The 17,405-nt window shown below is 40.5% G+C and overlaps 1 protein-coding gene across 5 annotated transcripts in view; it reads right to left on the minus strand.

Annotated features, from left to right (window-relative positions):
- LOC139418250 (active breakpoint cluster region-related protein-like) overlaps positions 1-17,405 on the minus strand; it is a 258,195-nt gene that overhangs the window by 66,506 nt on the left and 174,284 nt on the right. For all 5 annotated transcript variants that reach the window (XM_071167563.1, XM_071167561.1, XM_071167560.1 and 2 more), the window contains 2 exons: positions 5,207-5,304; positions 4,901-5,032 (listed from right to left, as the gene is read on the minus strand). In XM_071167563.1, coding sequence (XP_071023664.1) covers positions 4,901-5,032; positions 5,207-5,304 — 230 coding nt within the window. The remainder of the gene's footprint in view (positions 1-4,900; positions 5,033-5,206; positions 5,305-17,405) is intronic.

Here is a 17,405-nt window from a genome sequence, read left to right on the forward strand (position 1 = left end):
AAATTAATTGCTGCCTGCCAGCTGGTACTAAATAATTGATTATTAGGCAGAGAGAGAAAGATCACAGGCATACATTTTATTTGTCACAAGCCTCGTAAACAACAGGTGTAGACTAACAGTGAAATGCTTATTTACGGGCCCTTCCCAACAACGCAGAGAGAAAGAAAATAGAGAAATAATAACACGTAATAATAAAAGTTAGAATGAATACACAATGAGTAAGGATAACTTGGCTATATACCGAGTCGATGTGAAGGGGTACAAGGTAATTGAGGGAGATATGTACATATAACTAGGAATAAAGTGACTAGTTAACAATATAGATAATAAACAGTAACAGCAGCGTATGGGATGAGTCAAAATAAATGAGTGCAAAAAGGGTCAATACAGATAGCTATTGGTTAACTATTTAACTACCAGGACTAACTATTTAACAACCAGGACTAACTATTTAACAACCAGGACTAACTATTTAACAACCAGGACTAACTATTTAACTACCAGGACTAACTATTTAACTACCAGGACTAACTATTTAACTACCAGGACTAACTATTTAACTACCAGGACTAACTATTTAACTACCAGGACTAACTATTTAACTACCAGGACTAACTATTTAACTACCAGGACTAACTATTTAACTACCAGGACTAACTATTTAACTACCAGGACTAACTATTTAACTACCAGGACTAACTATTTAACTACCAGGACTAACTATTTAACAACCAGGACTAACTATTTAACTACCAGGACTAACTATTTAACTACCAGGACTAACTATTTAACTACCAGGACTAACTATTTAACTACCAGGACTAACTATTTAACTACCAGGACTAACTATTTAACTACCAGGACTAACTATTTAACTACCAGGACTAACTATTTAACTACCAGGACTAACTGTTTAACTACCAGGACTAACTGTTTAACTACCAGGACTAACTGTTTAACTACCAGGACTAACTGTTTAACTACCAGGACTAACTGTTTAACTACCAGGACTAACTGTTTAACTACCAGGACTAACTATTTAACTACCATGACTAACTGTTTAACTACCAGGACTAACTGTTTAACTACCAGGACTAACTGTTTAACTACCAGGACTAACTATTTAACTACCAGGACTAACTATTTAACTACCAGGACTAACTATTTAACTACCAGGACTAACTATTTAGCAGTCTTATAGCTTGGAGGTAGAAGCTCTTCAGGGTCCTGTTGGTTCCAGACTTGGCGCATCAGTATCGCTTGTGTAAGCTGTGTGTGTGTGCATTGGAGTGGCTGACCCTCAGAGAGACACACACCAGTTTGACCTCACCAGGCACCACAGGGCCCCCGGTTTCCATGGAAATAAGTCTGATTGATCAGAACAGAAAGAGACCCTTACTTATGGCAATCTGAGTGGGACGGGCACTGCAGTGTTCTTCAGTGGCATGACTATCTAATAGTTTCAATGCATCCTAAAACAGCATCTTACTGCACATGTCACATGTATATTGATATAGCATGAGCCAACTTAACTTGACACCTTCTTTACAGAAACAAAATATCCTCAGACAGAAAATGGCAATATTGAAAAGTCATTACAGGACATAGTTTACTTAAAGTATCTAAACTTTCATCTGTGAAGAAAATAAATAAAAAGCAACTTTGCTGCATGATACGCCCATGTAAGGCCTTTTAGGTCTCAAGAGAGGACAACAAAACATTTCCGCTCCTTTCAGAGGAGCTTGACGAGAAACGAAACAGAAGAGCTCCAAGAAAAAGTCTCACCCACGAGGTGGGTATGACCTCTGACCCACGAGGTGGGTATGACCTCTGACCCACGAGGTGGGTATGACCTCTGACCCACGAGGTGGGTCTGACCTCTGACCCACGAGGTGGGTATGACCTCAGACCCACGAGGTGGGTATGACCTCAGACCCACGAGGTGGGTATGACCTCAGACCCACGAGGTGGGTATGACCTCAGACCCACGAGGTGGGTATGACCTCAGACCCACGAGGTGGGTATGACCTCAGACCCACGAGGTGGGTATGACCTCAGACCCACGAGGTGGGTATGACCTCAGACCCACGAGGTGGGTATGACCTCAGACCCACGAGGTATGACCTCAGACCCATCCATGTAAACTCTGTAGCCTTAGATCACCTAAACTACATGTTAGTAACTAAGTGTTTGCATGTAAACTACTGTGAAGTCCCTTAATAAACATCTCTGTCCGTTTACTACAATGTCCCCTATACTCCATTTAAGGTTCTGGAAGTGTTATTGTCTGTCTGATGCAGTTAAATCAAGGTTAAATACATTTTTAAAAGGTCCCTCTCTACAGTGTCCCTATCCCTTAAGCAGCACTATTCCACACAACAAAAGTCACATTCTATCAGGGACGTGGTCTCTCACTCTCACCCCAGAGAGCTGATGCCATCACAGCAAATACTGAGAAGTTTCTCTCTTTTCAGCTCAACCAAGCCCCTCTCTCTCTCTCTGTTGAGTCACTGGCTGCTCCACTCTTTCTCTCGTGCCCTCCTACTGCAGAGTGGAACTCTCTCCTCTCACCCAGCAACCATAACACTCATCACCAATCCTTTTCCCACAATCTCCCATCCTGGGACTGAACATGCCATTCTCTTCACTTTTAACCCTTCCTCTTCCCCAAATCTAGCTAGCAGTGGTGAATATTTGTTCATTTGCAGCAACATGGCTGTTGGCTGGGAGGCAGTGTGTTTTCCCAGAAGACAGTGTGCCTCTCTGCCAGGCTGTTGAACCCCTGTGAGTGAGTAGTGGGCACATATTTTAGCCATGGGCATGACAGGCTGCAGTGAAGTTGGTATGAGGCAGGTCTGCAGCTCAGTGCCCCCTCCCACACACACACTTATCCAACACAGCCTCCAGAGTCTAGCGTTCCACTCCTGTCAAAGAGCTAACAGGCCGACCCATCCACTCCTCCTCCTCTGCAGCTGTGCAGAAAGAAAAGAATCCCCATTAACCCATTATTGGGGGTTAGGGCTGATAAGAATTACAGTGGAATATAATCTGGTTCAACAGGTGCCTAGCCAAAGATCAGAAGGCGTTTTAATTAAGCTTTTAATTAGCCCTTTTCCCTCCATTTGACTAATCCTGGTCTGCAGTTCAGAGCAGGAAATAAAACCTGATAGTAATAGAATACATCATTGGTAGTAATCTCATTATTGTTGGTGCTCTACTGCAATGGTTCCCAACTCCAGTTCTCCTGTACCCCCAACAGTACACATTTGTATTGGAAAAACTAATCATCAAGCCCTCAATGAGTTGAATTAGGTGAGTTTGTCCAGGGCAACAACAAAAATGTGCCGTTGGGAGTAATGGAGTTGGGAAAATCTGCTTTACTGTACTGCAAAGTAAAATTGTATATTGTACAGTAGGAGTTTGTGGAGCAGTAGTAGCAGTAGTGTTTACTGTATGGAGTACTGCATGTTTCTGATAAACATTACAACAACCAATAATAATTTATGATACTTCAGAAACCGTTAGAGACTATCACTAAAGGAACAGTGGTATGACACATGCAGGGACAAAATGGATTCCACATATGGGCTATGATGATGCCTGACATCTCAGCATTGCATTGCTAGAAAATGTGGACATTCCTCAGTTAGTACGAAGAGTTAGTACGCACAGAGGACCATTCAACTAACAGCCCAGAGGTCCTCTCTGGTTCACTAGAGGCAAATAAAACCTTCTCTATCTAAACAGCATTTCCACAGTTAGTCAGAGAAAAGGAAACAGGGAACCATTTAAACAGCCCTCTAAAAACAAACTCTCTTCAAATTGGACTGCCAATGAGGGGGAAGTGAAGTGTCATTCATCACTCTACTTGAAGAGGAAAAGAAGCATTGACACGCCAGTCAAGGACAGAAAACACAAGACAAACTTCAAATAACTTAAGAGATGCTGGAGTGTAAGGAACACAACCACAATCCTGGACAATAGGTTGTTATTCATATAGTATGCATCAAAGTAGGACATCTTAGTACAACTGTATGTTCTCCACACAACACTAGTTCATGTTGCATCATTTGTAGAAAACAACTGTCTATGACTGATCTGAAAGGAATAATGTACATGTCCCTCAGTATTTCTACTTCTGACTACTCCTCTATACCAGGGGCCTGGTTCCTGAATAATGTACATGTCCCTCAGTATTTCTACTTCTGACTACTCCTCTATACCAGGGGCCTGGTTCCTGAGACTACCCAGGGCTCAAACAGTGCGAACATTTTATTTGCATATGTGCCTAAATATTTAGCTGTGCGACTAGAAATGTACATTTAGAAGCACCAGTGTGGCTAGAAAATTTAAGGATTCTAGCTTTAAGGCCTCAAAATATTTTTCATTGTGCTCCTAAATTCCTTTGTGTGCTCCTACATGTTTCAACTTAGACACACACGTGCTCCTTGTTAAAAAGGTCAGCGTAGAGGCCTGCTACCATATGAGGGAGGAACAACAACCTAACCACAGACTGTAATACACAACCCAAACATGTTACAGTCATAGGACATTCTGAGTGAGAGGGTTTTATAGGGTCTTTTCACACAAGGAGGAAAACCCCTAGCGCACACAAACACACACACACACACACACACACACACACGTCAATGGCAGCCCACCATCACGAAACTCATCTATTGTACACAAGAGGCCAGACAACAACAATTGTGAGTCACACGACGGAGAAGAGTCTGAGCTGAATGTATATCTCCATAGTCTACTGATGTAAATAGGAGCTTGTGGTACACTATGTTTCTGCCAAGGTCTATAAAGAAAACAAGCCCATACATGCGTATGGAATAAGCATACAGTGAGTTTGGTTTCATTATGTGAGTTTTTTCCCCCACTATCTCCTTACCTGCACCTGGCCCTTGCCCATGATGATGTCCACGATCTCATTGTCATCTTTGTTGAGCTTGGTCTTGTCGTAACATTTCTCGTAGCACAGGATCCGCAGGCACTGAGAACCCTCCAGCTCAATTTCAAACTCCTATTGGACAATGTACAGTCAGGACAGGAGAACAGGCTTCAATGTCCTATTGACCAGATTCTGTATGATGGAGTACTGGAATTGGAGTGAATATGAGTCAAATGTCCTCTTGACAACATAACTGACAGTAATATGATCTGAATATTGGAGCTATGTGTGGTGTTGGTCTCTCACCTCGTTCCACTGTGGTTCCGTGGTGTCTCTGAAGACGCGGGTCTTGGCCTTGCTGACAAAGTAGCCATAAGAGTCCACCTCTAGGGTACAGTACAGATCTGAACAGGACAGAGACACAGGGTACAGTACAGATCTGAACAGGACACAGAGACACAGGGTACAGTACAGATCTGAACAGGACACAGAGACACAGGGTACAGTACAGATCTGAACAGGACAGAGACACAGGGTACAGTACAGATCTGAACAGGACAGAGACACAGGGTACAGTACAGATCTGAACAGGACAGAGACACAGGGTACAGTGCAGATCTGAACAGGACAGAGACACAGGGTACAGTACAGATCTGAAGAGGACAGAGACACAGGGTACAGTACAGATCTGAACAGGACACAGAGACACAGGGTACAGTACAGATCTGAACAGGACAGAGACACAGGGTACAGTACAGATCTGAACAAGACAGAGACACAGGGTACAGTACAGATCTGAACAAGACAGAGACACAGAGTACAGTACAGATCTGAACAGGACACAGAGACACAGAGTACAGTACAGATCTGAACAGGACAGAGACACAGGGTACAGTACAGATCTGAACAGGACAGAGACACAGGGTACAGTACAGATCTGAACAGGACAGAGACACAGAGTACAGTACAGATCTGAACAGGACATAGACAGGGTACAGTACAGATCTGAACAGGACAGAGACACAGGGTACAGTACAGATCTGAACAAGACAGAGACACAGGGTACAGTACAGATCTGAACAGGACAGAGACACAGGGTACAGTACAGATCTGAACAAGACAGAGACACAGGGTACAGTACAGATCTGAACAGGACAGAGACACAGAGTACAGTACAGATCTGAACAGGACATAGACACAGGGTACAGTACAGATCTGAACAGGACAGAGACACAGGGTACAGTACAGATCTGAACAGGACAGAGACACAGGGTACAGTACAGATCTGAACAAGACAGAGACACAGGGTACAGTACAGATCTGAACAGGACAGAGACACAGGGTACAGTACAGATCTGAACAGGACAGAGACACAGGGTACAGTACATATCTGAACAGGACATAGACACAGAGTACAGTACAGATCTGAACAGGACACAGAGACACAGAGTACAGTACAGATCTGAACAGGACAGAGACACAGAGTACAGTACAGATCTGAACAGGACACAGAGACAGGGTACAGTACAGATCTGAACAGGACACAGAGGAGTTAGACATCACAGTGAGTGGATCTAAAATAATCAGCAATTATAACACAATAATATCAATATCAACAGTAAATGGATAATTTTCAGAATTGTACCACAACTGTGTAGAGTTAGACCATTTCTATATGAATGGTCAATCCACTGAAAATGTGTTTCTCAACCCCTTACCACCGAATGGTAGAGGCCTGCATTACTGACAGAATGAACACGGAACACAGACATGACTGGGCACAGCACACCATTACAATATCTCCCCAGCACTGGTTTAAGAGACCGAGCCAGAGGCCTCTCTCGTCATCCCTGCTGGGGTCCCTGGGGTCTCCACTGCTCTCTGACAGCATGATGGATGGCTACCTACTATGCCCCTGACCCTGGGAGTCACCACAGCTACACACACAGTCACATCACCCAGGCACAGAACTAGTGACACTATTTACACTGTAGCACAGTCACACATGACTTAGCAACATGAAAACAATGGCATGACCCATGTCTGTCTGGGTCTGGCTCATATACCTATATTCATCTCTGGGTTAGGGTATCATACCAGTTGAGGTATGGATGACCGTCAGTCTTCTGTCACAGAACAAGAACAGCACAGGGATCCAAACAAGAGAGAGGACTGGCATATTCTTCTGTCTTGGATAAGGTAGATATTAGGAGGGGGATAGTACCCAGTTGAGGTGTGGCAGGATAATTTAATCCAGGATCCATTTAATTCCTGCCTGTTTTCCAGCACACTGAACCTCTGATGTAATCATCACTCACAATGAGGAATCATTTAGTATGGGGAGTGTGACCATAGTCCTATGATCTCTTGTCACAATATAAAAACAGGCCTTATATCAATAATCAGACACTGCAAACAGTTAAATGGTTTATGATAAGCACATATTTATTAATGGTATAATGTCCTTTTTGTAAATGATTACCTGGTATTTCCTCATTGATTATACAACGGGAAGCGTTCCAGAAAGCTTTAAGAAAGGTTTTCAAGAAAGGTTTATTCAGTGTAAGGGAATAGTTTCTTATCCCGGGTGGACATACCTGCTCATATCCCAGATTGTATTTTTGATAAAAACATGGTTGCACCGTTATTGATGTGTGTGTGAAGATGTTTAGACACTAATTCACGCTGTTGAATGTTAATTGAAAAGGATGTGAAAGGGCTTCTTCCCATTGGTCAGATGCATGATCGGTATTGATAATTAAACCCTGTCATTTCTGTGTGAGTACAGACTAAGACAGGCAGGGTAAGATTGGCATACTGCCGGGTACAGGAATGATTGAAGCCTGGCATTTATTTTGAGTTGATTAGGCCTACTTTTTATTCATCGTCCTGTTTATTTGTTTTTGTAAATAATTGTACAGTCACCAGCTTATTATCTTCACGTTTGCTAATAAAAAGCTGCTGTCTGGGAAAGAAAAAACACATCTTCCCTGTCTGCCTCCTCACTGTTCCAACCCAACCACATGGGCAACCTTACAGGTGGGCAAACTGACCATCTGGGGTGTTTTCAAAATGGAGTCACGTTTTAATAATTATACAACATTCGCCACATGGTTGATTTAACAAAGTGAGAGGAAGGGGCCCTGTCACAGTACCACGATCATCTCTGACACTAACTACTGTCAATATAATTTAGTAAGTCAAAGACTACCTTCCCACAGTGCACTACTTTTGAGACTTATGGACCCTGGTCAAAAAGCTCTGGTCAAAAGTAGTGCACTATTGTGAATAGGGTGCATTTGGTACGCAGAAAATGTTACATTTAAGACCACTGTACATATTTGGACATAGGCCTAGTGTGCTCCTCCATTGAAGTGAGTTCATAGAGAGTTAGAACAGGGTAGTTTATCACTGTTAATGACCACAGAAATAGCATTTGGCTCTGTTAAGAGAAGAACCATTTCGGAAGCACAACTCCCCAATGTGTCAGATTTACACACCGGCAAACTCTGTTCAGACAGTGTGTAAACCAAAAACCACTCAAGGAAACATTCATACTCCTGGACCACTCAGATTTATCGAGAAGTTTATTTTTCCTCCATATCTGAAATAGGTTTATATGCCTGAAATCTTGCACTAAAAAACAGGGCCAGAGGGAACATATTTAGCCTCGTTTTCATTTGTCCTAGCTAGTAGTGTTGCCAGAGGAGAATTCAGAAATGGGACATGAGGAAGTGAAAGAGAGCTGGCGACTGAAGGTGATTGGTTGAATAAGCCCTGAGGGCTGTCATTTCATTGGCAGACCTCTTCCTGCTGTTGTATAAAGGGTTAAATCTGGTGGTCAGTGAGGGGTCTGAGCGAGGTCACACACACATACTGTCTATCGGGGTTAATGGATACTGTCCTGACTCTGTCCAGATGACCTGGAAGTTGACCCCCTCCCTTTTTGTGTGTCCTCTTTCCTAATCCTAGCCTGTAGCTGTGTGTTAAGTGATAGGTGAAACAGTGGGCAGGGAAACAGAGACTCAAACAGTCATGCTGAAGACTTAAAGACAACTTAGAGGTTGTCTTATTTTTTTTTTTGGATTTACATTTTGGATGAGCTGAAAACTCACAAGGAATTCAGCAAAAATATGTTTAATTTAAGTATTCCCACAAATAAAGTAAAAAAGACATGTCTCAATGTGTCTCAAGGTATGAAATTATTGTTATTTTTAAATTCAATCTCTTTTTGGTCTTAGTTGTAGTAAATTTTCAATAAAGAGGGCTGCTTTATAGTGTGGGAGTCCCTTCCCCTCTGTGTTTTCCAACCACCTCCCAAACACAGATCCTTATTGTAACATGAACAATCTACCGCTTTATTTAGAACATATTGGAAGAAATCGGAATTCAAAAGGAACATTATGAAGAAGGAAACTGTAATCAGATTATTTCTCATTGGCTCCAGAATGATGACACTAATAAAAGGAGTAAAGGAAAAACAGAAAAGCAGAGGGCTGGATAACATGAAGCATTACAGTACTAGTTCAAAACTCCAATATGATATTTTACTGTATATTTTACTGTGTTGTGTGTATTATAATGCTGAATGAAACCACCACATCTCCATGTTATTATAATGGTCAGTGGTGTAGAAGATGACACCTTTATTCTAGGTCAATGTTTCCCCTCATTTTTGTATCGTATTTTTGGGGCGAACAAGTAGACTTCTAGAATCTTCCACTGACCCACTTCTGAAATGTTGCCCTGAGATGAAATTGAACTCTGCTTCCTATTGGATGAAACTGTGTGTGGCAACAGTGATAAGACCATTTTAATAGGACATGTTTGTACATACTCCAGAACTGTGTGCCTTAATCATATTGTAATGACTGTAGGAGCCATATGTTGTAGTGTGCTATGGGCTACTGTATTATTATACATACACACAATCATACCAACACACAGGCACACACTCTTATGCAAGGGAGAAAATGGGTGACAGATGACTTGTACACAAACAATATGCCCTAAAGGCAGAATCAGAGCAATACAAAATGTGAGGACAGAGACCAGGGAAGCCGACAATAAAACTAAACATTAAATGACAGATGGTCTCCAGTCTCCATAACGAGCCTTTTCTAAAGAATCAGGGGATTTCCTAACAAACTAAGACCTCTCTATAAGACGGCATCCAAATGGCATCATACACAGACACGTTTGTACCAGTACTTACTTTATTACAAGTCAACCAACATAATATTTTCGACCATATCACAGGTTCCAACCCAAGTGCCAATGTGATTTAGCAAACTTCAGGCGATGCTATGGTTAGATGGCATGAAAATAGAGCTCTTTGGCCAAGTACACCAATCCCAATACACTAAACGTTTGACTGGTACTGTATATAACATTCTATTGGTTGCAAGAATGTTGTATAATCATTTACATTGAAAAATTATACGTTTTGAATCAAGCGCTGTTTTGTGTTTCAGTTCATAAACCATCTGCAGAGAAAAATGGGAGAAACTTCCCAATTGTTTCCTATTTTGCAATCTATATGGCACAGCTGTCAATGTTTTGGTCCTATAATGAAACTGGTATACTTTTTCATTTATCACAATTCTCTTTAGCCAATTTTGGTCTTTAATGCAGGGCCGACAGTCAAGTTCCTTACTTTTCCCCCGTCCACTTTCCTCTTCCATTTTTGCAGTAAAATTGCAATTAGTTGGTTGTAATCTTGGGTAAAGCAGACATTTCCATATTTTTGTTAACTGCATGTGTGGCATAACTCCACCAGTCTTATTTATGATATAATTTACAATGAAAAATGTTTTAATATATATATATTTTTATTATTGTATTTGTGTTTAACCGTAATATTTGTTGTAATATTTATTCTATATTTTCTGGTGGATTAAACTGAAATTGCAACCAACTTTCTATGGCTTGTTTTCAAAATAGCAATATTTTGGAGATTATTTCATTTTCAAATAACTGAAAATGAGAGGCTGTGATCTGAATAAAGGCCATTCTTGAACATGGGATGAGACATTATTACTAATCTGCTAGAGAACCAGTGCGGATTTAAGTATAACTTTTGAATGACAATCCTTTAGTGAGAGGTGTAATGCTTTAATATTTAATCATTTCTGCCCTCTGAATTCATATTCATTATATAAATAGGCCAGTATAATTTTGTCTCGCTTGCCGTTCCAAATAAAATGGAATCATTTTTGATCATATCATAAAAACAAGTTGTTAGGTGCAGGCAAGGCAATAGGCAAATAGGTAAACTGTGATATGACTAAAGAGTTCATGAGGGTGATTTTTCCACAAATAGACAGTTATTTTCCTTTCCACAGTAGCAAGATCTTATCCATTTTGCTAACCTTTTATTAAAATGTATTGTAATGAGATAATTTCTTTCTTTCAGAAAATGAATACCGAATATGTCCACTTCACCATCAGACCATTTCATTGGTTAACTACACGTAAATAAAATGTGTGATCCAATACATATAGTACAAGTCATTAATTGGTTGTAATCCAGTGGTTAGAAAAAGTATCTAGATCATCTATGAGGCTGTGGATCCAAATTGTGGATTAAAAAGAAAACATGAATCAGCGTACATTGACACCTTTGTTTTTAAGTCTCGGATTTCTAGGCCCTTGATATTATTGTTGGATCTGAATTTAATAGCTAACATCTCGATAATGGACAACCTTGTTTTACTCATTTTGACAGTTTAAAGCTTTGAGAAGTAGCCATTATTTACTATTTTACAGCTAGGGTTACTATACATAACTTTAACCCATTATATAAGAGATTCTCAAAAATGTAAATATTCCAGGCATTTATATATAAATTCCAGACATACTTTATCAAAAGTGTTTTTAAAGTCAGCTCTGAGTACACCAAAAAGGTTTGGTATACCTCAAACTGGTAGGCCAACCAGCCCTGGAGTTTTCCTGGACTTAAAGGCTTTAATTGCATCAATAAGTTCCTCATATGTAATTTGGCCTTCACATGAGTATTTCTGTACATATGTTAATTTTACATTATTAATAGGAAACAATCCATACAATTAACTTCAGTTAGTGGAGATGGAGGAGACTGAAACATCTGCTTAAAGTACTTTGCTTCCTCTTTCATAAATATAGTTTGATGAATCATGGGTGACTCAATTTGCAACAAGTTTCAGTAAGTTATTTTGGTAGAATTTCTATTTAGAAGATTTAAAAAATATTTGGTGAATTTTTCCCCATATTCCATCCAGTTCACTTAATTTTTTATAATAAATTACACTTGATCTTTCTTGAATAAGTTCCTCCATTTCTTTTTGTTTTTCCTCTAACTTATTCTGCGCCTCTATGGTACTGTTTTTATTGCCATCTATCTGTACTGTTAGTCCCTCCATTTCCTTCCTTAATATGGATTATTTTTATTTGTATTACTTTTCTTTTATAGATGAGTATTGAATTGCCTGGCCTCTGAGGGCACATTTAAAAGTGTCCCATACAATATGTTATGTTTGAAAAAGTCAGTTATTCATTCTTCGGTTCTGGTTAAAAACAAGATGTCATTCAATATCCTTGCTCACGTGTAAATTCTGTAAGAGTAATGTACAGTGCCTTGCGAAAGTATTCGGCCCCCTTGAACTTTGCGACCTTTTGCCACATTTCAGGCTTCAAACATAAAGATATAAAACTGTATTTTTTTGTGAATAATCAACAACAAGTGGGACACAATCATGAAGTGGAACAACATTTATTGGATATTTCAAACTTTTTTAACAAATCAAAAACTGAAAAATTGGGCGTGCAAAATTATTCAGCAAACTCTCTCCAGAAGTTCAGTGAGGATCTCTGAATGATCCAATGTTGACCTAAATGACTAATGATGATAAATTACAATCCACCTGTGTGTAATCAAGTCTCCGTATAAATGCACCTGCACTGTGATAGTCTCAGAGGTCCGTTAAAAGCGCAGAGAGCATCATGAAGAACAAGGAACACACCAGGCAGGTCCGAGATACTGTTGTGAAGAAGTTTAAAGCTGGATTTGGATACAAAAAGATTTCCCACGCTTTAAACATCCCAAGGAGCACTGTGCAAGCGATAATATTGAGATGGAAGGAGTATCAGACCACTGCAAATCTACCAAGACCTGGCCGTCCCTCTAAACTTTCAGCTCATACAAGGAGAAGACTGATCAGAGATGCAGCCAAGAGGCCCATGATCACTCTGGATGAACTGCAGAGATCTACAGCTGAGGTGGGAGACTCTGTCCACAGGACAACAATCAGTCATATATTGCACAAATCTGGCCTTTATGGAAGAGTGGCAAGAAGAAAGCCATTTCTTAAAGATATCCATAAAAAGTGTTGTTTAAAGTTTGCCACAAGCCACCTGGGAGACACACCAAACATGTGGAAGAAGGTGCTCTGGTCAGATGAAACCAAAATTGAACTTTTTGGCAACAATGCAAAACGTTATGTTTGGCGTAAAAGCAACACAGCTCATCACCCTGAACACAACATCCCCACTGTCAAACATGGTGGTGGCAGCATCATGGTTTGGGCCTGCTTTTCTTCAGCAGGGACAGGGAAGATGGTTCAAATTGATGGGAAGATGGATGGAGCCAGATACAGGACCATTCTGGAAGAAAACCTGATGGAGTCTGCAAAAGACCTGAGACTGGGACGGAGATTTGTCTTCCAACAAGACAATGATCCAAAACATAAAGCAAAATCTACAATGGAATGGTTCAAAAATGAACATATCCAGGTGTTAGAATGGCCAAGTCAAAGTCCAGACCTGAATCCAATCGAGAATCTGTGGAAATAACTGAAAACTGCTGTTCACAAATGCTCTCCATCCAACCTCACTGAGCTCGAGCTGTTTTGCAAGGAGGAATGGGAAAAAATGTCAGTCTCTCGATGTGCAAAACTGAGACATACCCCAAGCGAAAGGTGGCGCTACAAAGTATTAACTTAAGGGGGCTAAATAATTTTGCACGCCCAATTTTTCAGTTTTTGATTTGTTAAAAAAGTTTGAAATATCCAATAAATGTCGTTCCACTTCATGATTGTGTCCCACTTGTTGTTGATTCTTCACAAAAAAATACAGTTTTATATCTTTATGTTTGAAGCCTGAAATGTGGCAAAAGGTCGCAAAGTTCAAGGGGGCCGAATACTTTCGGAAGGCACTGTATATGCCAATTATTTGATGGCCCGACCCCTTTTTATCCCCGATCAACACTTTTTGAACTTTTGGTGCCAGAGAAAATGACATAAGGTAGTTGTCAAGACAACTAGCTTAATTGAGCCCCCGCCATGTATATCAAATCAAACTTTACTTGTCACATGCGCCGAATACAACATGTGTAGACCTTACTGTGAAATGCTTGCAAGCCCTTAACCAACAGTGCAGTTTAGGTCAGAACATTTAAGCCTCCATATATCCACGAATTCCATTACAGTGCATTTGGAAAGTATTCAGACCCCTTGACTTTTTCCACATAATGTTACGTTACAGCATTATTCATTATACATACTTTCTATCCCTCATCAATCTACACACAATACTCTATAATGACAAAGCAAAAACATGTCATTGAGTGGTCCAGCCAGAACCCGGACTTGAACCCTAACATCTCTAGAGACACCTGAAAATAGCTGTGCAGCGATGCTCCCCATCCAACCTGACAGAGCTTGAGAGGATCTGCAGAGAAAAATCGGAGAAACTCACCAAATACAGGTGTGCCAAGCTTGTAGCGTCAAGACTCGAGGCTGTAATCGCTGCCAAGAGAAGGGTCTGAATGCTTACGGAAATATGATATTTCCATAGTGTTTCTATACATTTGCAAAATTTTCTAAAAACTAGTTTGTCTTTGTCATTATAGGGTATTGTGTGTCGATTGATGAGGGGGAAAAAAAATAAATAAAAATATATATATATATTTAATCCATTTTAGAATAAGGCATAACAAAACACATAACACATAACAAAATGTGGAAAAAGTCAAGGGGTCTGAATACTTTCTGAAGGCACTCTATATTTGTATTTTGTTGTTGTACTTCTTACCCTTTTTCTCCCCAGTTTCGTGATATCCAATTAGTAGGTACAGTCTTGTCCCATCGCTGCAACTCCTGTATGGACTCGGGAGAGGCAAAGGTCGAGAGCCATGTGTCCTCCGAAACACGACCCTGCCAAGCCGCACTGCTTCTTGACACACTGCTCGCTTACCCCGGAAACCAGCCGCACCAATGTGTCGAAGGAAACGCTGTACAACTGGCGACCATGTCAGCGAGTCGCTAGAGCGCGATGGGACAAGGACATCCCAACCGACCAAGCCCTACCTTAACCAGGACGACGCTGGGCCAATTGTGCGCCACCTCATGGGTCTCCCGGTCGCGGCTGTCTGTGAGACAGCCTGGGATCGAACCCAGGTCTGTAGTGACGCCTATAAAGCACTTAGACCACTGCGCCACTCGAGAGGCCCCAGACTTTTCCAAACACAAAAATACACATCACAATACACCCACATACTGTGCTTTTGATGTCCTCGGTTATCTATGTTTTTATCTCTACCGTGTTGATACCTACCTAATTTCAGGCTTTTGATGTCCTCTGTTATCTGTGTTTTTATCTCTAACATGTTGATTCCTACCTAACTTCAGGCTTTTGATGTCCTCTGTTATCTATGTTTTTACCCCTAACGTGTTGATTCCTACCGAACTTCAGGCTTTTGATGTCCTCTGTTATCTATGTTTTTACCCCTAACGTGTTGATTCCTACCGAACTTCAGGCTTTTGATGTCCTCTGTTATCTATGTTTTTACCCCTAACGTGTTGATTCCTACCGAACTTCAGGCTTTTGATGTCCTCTGTTATCTATGTTTTTACCCCTAACGTGTTGATTCCTACCGAACTTCAGGCTTTTGATGTCCTCTGTTATCTATGTTTTTACCCCTAACGTGTTGATTCCTACCGAACTTCAGGCTTTTGATGTCCTCTGTTATCTATGTTTTTACCCCTAACGTGTTGATTCCTACCGAACTTCAGGCTTTTGATGTCCTCTGTTATCTATGTTTTTACCCCTAACGTGTTGATTCCTACCGAACTTCAGGCTTTTGATGTCCTCTGTTATCTATGTTTTTACCCCTAACGTGTTGATTCCTACCGAACTTCAGGCTTTTGATGTCCTCTGTTATCTATGTTTTTACCCCTAACGTGTTGATTCCTACCGAACTTCAGGCTTTTGATGTCCTCTGTTATCTATGTTTTTACCCCTAACGTGTTGATTCCTACCGAACTTCAGGCTTTTGATGTCCTCTGTTATCTATGTTTTTACCCCTAACGTGTTGATTCCTACCGAACTTCAGGCTTTTGATGTCCTCTGTTATCTATGTTTTTACCCCTAACGTGTTGATTCCTACCGAACTTCAGGCTTTTGATGTCCTCTGTTATCTATGTTTTTACCCCTAACGTGTTGATTCCTACCGAACTTCAGGCTTTTGATGTCCTCTGTTATCTATGTTTTTACCCCTAACGTGTTGATTCCTACCGAACTTCAGGCTTTTGATGTCCTCTGTTATCTATGTTTTTACCCCTAACGTGTTGATTCCTACCGAACTTCAGGCTTTTGATGTCCTCTGTTATCTATGTTTTTACCCCTAACGTGTTGATTCCTACCGAACTTCAGGCTTTTGATGTCCTCTGTTATCTATGTTTTTACCCCTAACGTGTTGATTCCTACCGAACTTCAGGCTTTTGATGTCCTCTGTTATCTATGTTTTTACCCCTAACGTGTTGATTCCTACCGAACTTCAGGCTTTTGATGTCCTCTGTTATCTATGTTTTTACCCCTAACGTGTTGATTCCTACCGAACTTCAGGCTTTTGATGTCCTCTGTTATCTATGTTTTTACCCCTAACGTGTTGATTCCTACCGAACTTCAGGCTTTTGAGTACTTTGTGTTCCAGTTCCTTATAAATGAAGATGTATTATTTCAATAATGATCCTTTCTTCTAATGCTGGCTTTATCTATTTATAAATACTACAAGTAGAAAGTTGAGTACTAATTATTTTACAACATTCCCAATTTTGAATGGTATAGTGTATTTGTAGTTTATTTCTTTATCAAGTGTTGTATTTACATTTGTATTACAATCCCTACCATGGATAGTATTGGGTGTTCCATTATTTGACTCCTCTATGGGAACTTTGTATTATTTACAATAGCCATGGAGTAGTCGTGGTGTCTCAGAACAGTTGGTTATTAATATACAGTTTGTAGACTACAAGAGGTACACATTTTCCTTGAAGTGTATTCACCTTGAAGTGTGGGTACAGAACTTTGCGCCGGTCTGCAATTTCCTTCGGGAACTGATCATTCATTCCTATTTTTGTGCCAGCGAGTCTTTTGTCCAGGCTATTAACTATTATTTCAATCTTTTAAAAAAGCTAATTTGGCAAACCATTGGGAGCTCGTATGTATCGCTATCCTCTCCTTCTGAAAT

This window comes from Oncorhynchus clarkii, chromosome 10 (genome assembly GCF_045791955.1).
Source record: "Oncorhynchus clarkii lewisi isolate Uvic-CL-2024 chromosome 10, UVic_Ocla_1.0, whole genome shotgun sequence".
Classification (NCBI taxonomy): Eukaryota; Metazoa; Chordata; class Actinopteri; order Salmoniformes; family Salmonidae; genus Oncorhynchus; species Oncorhynchus clarkii.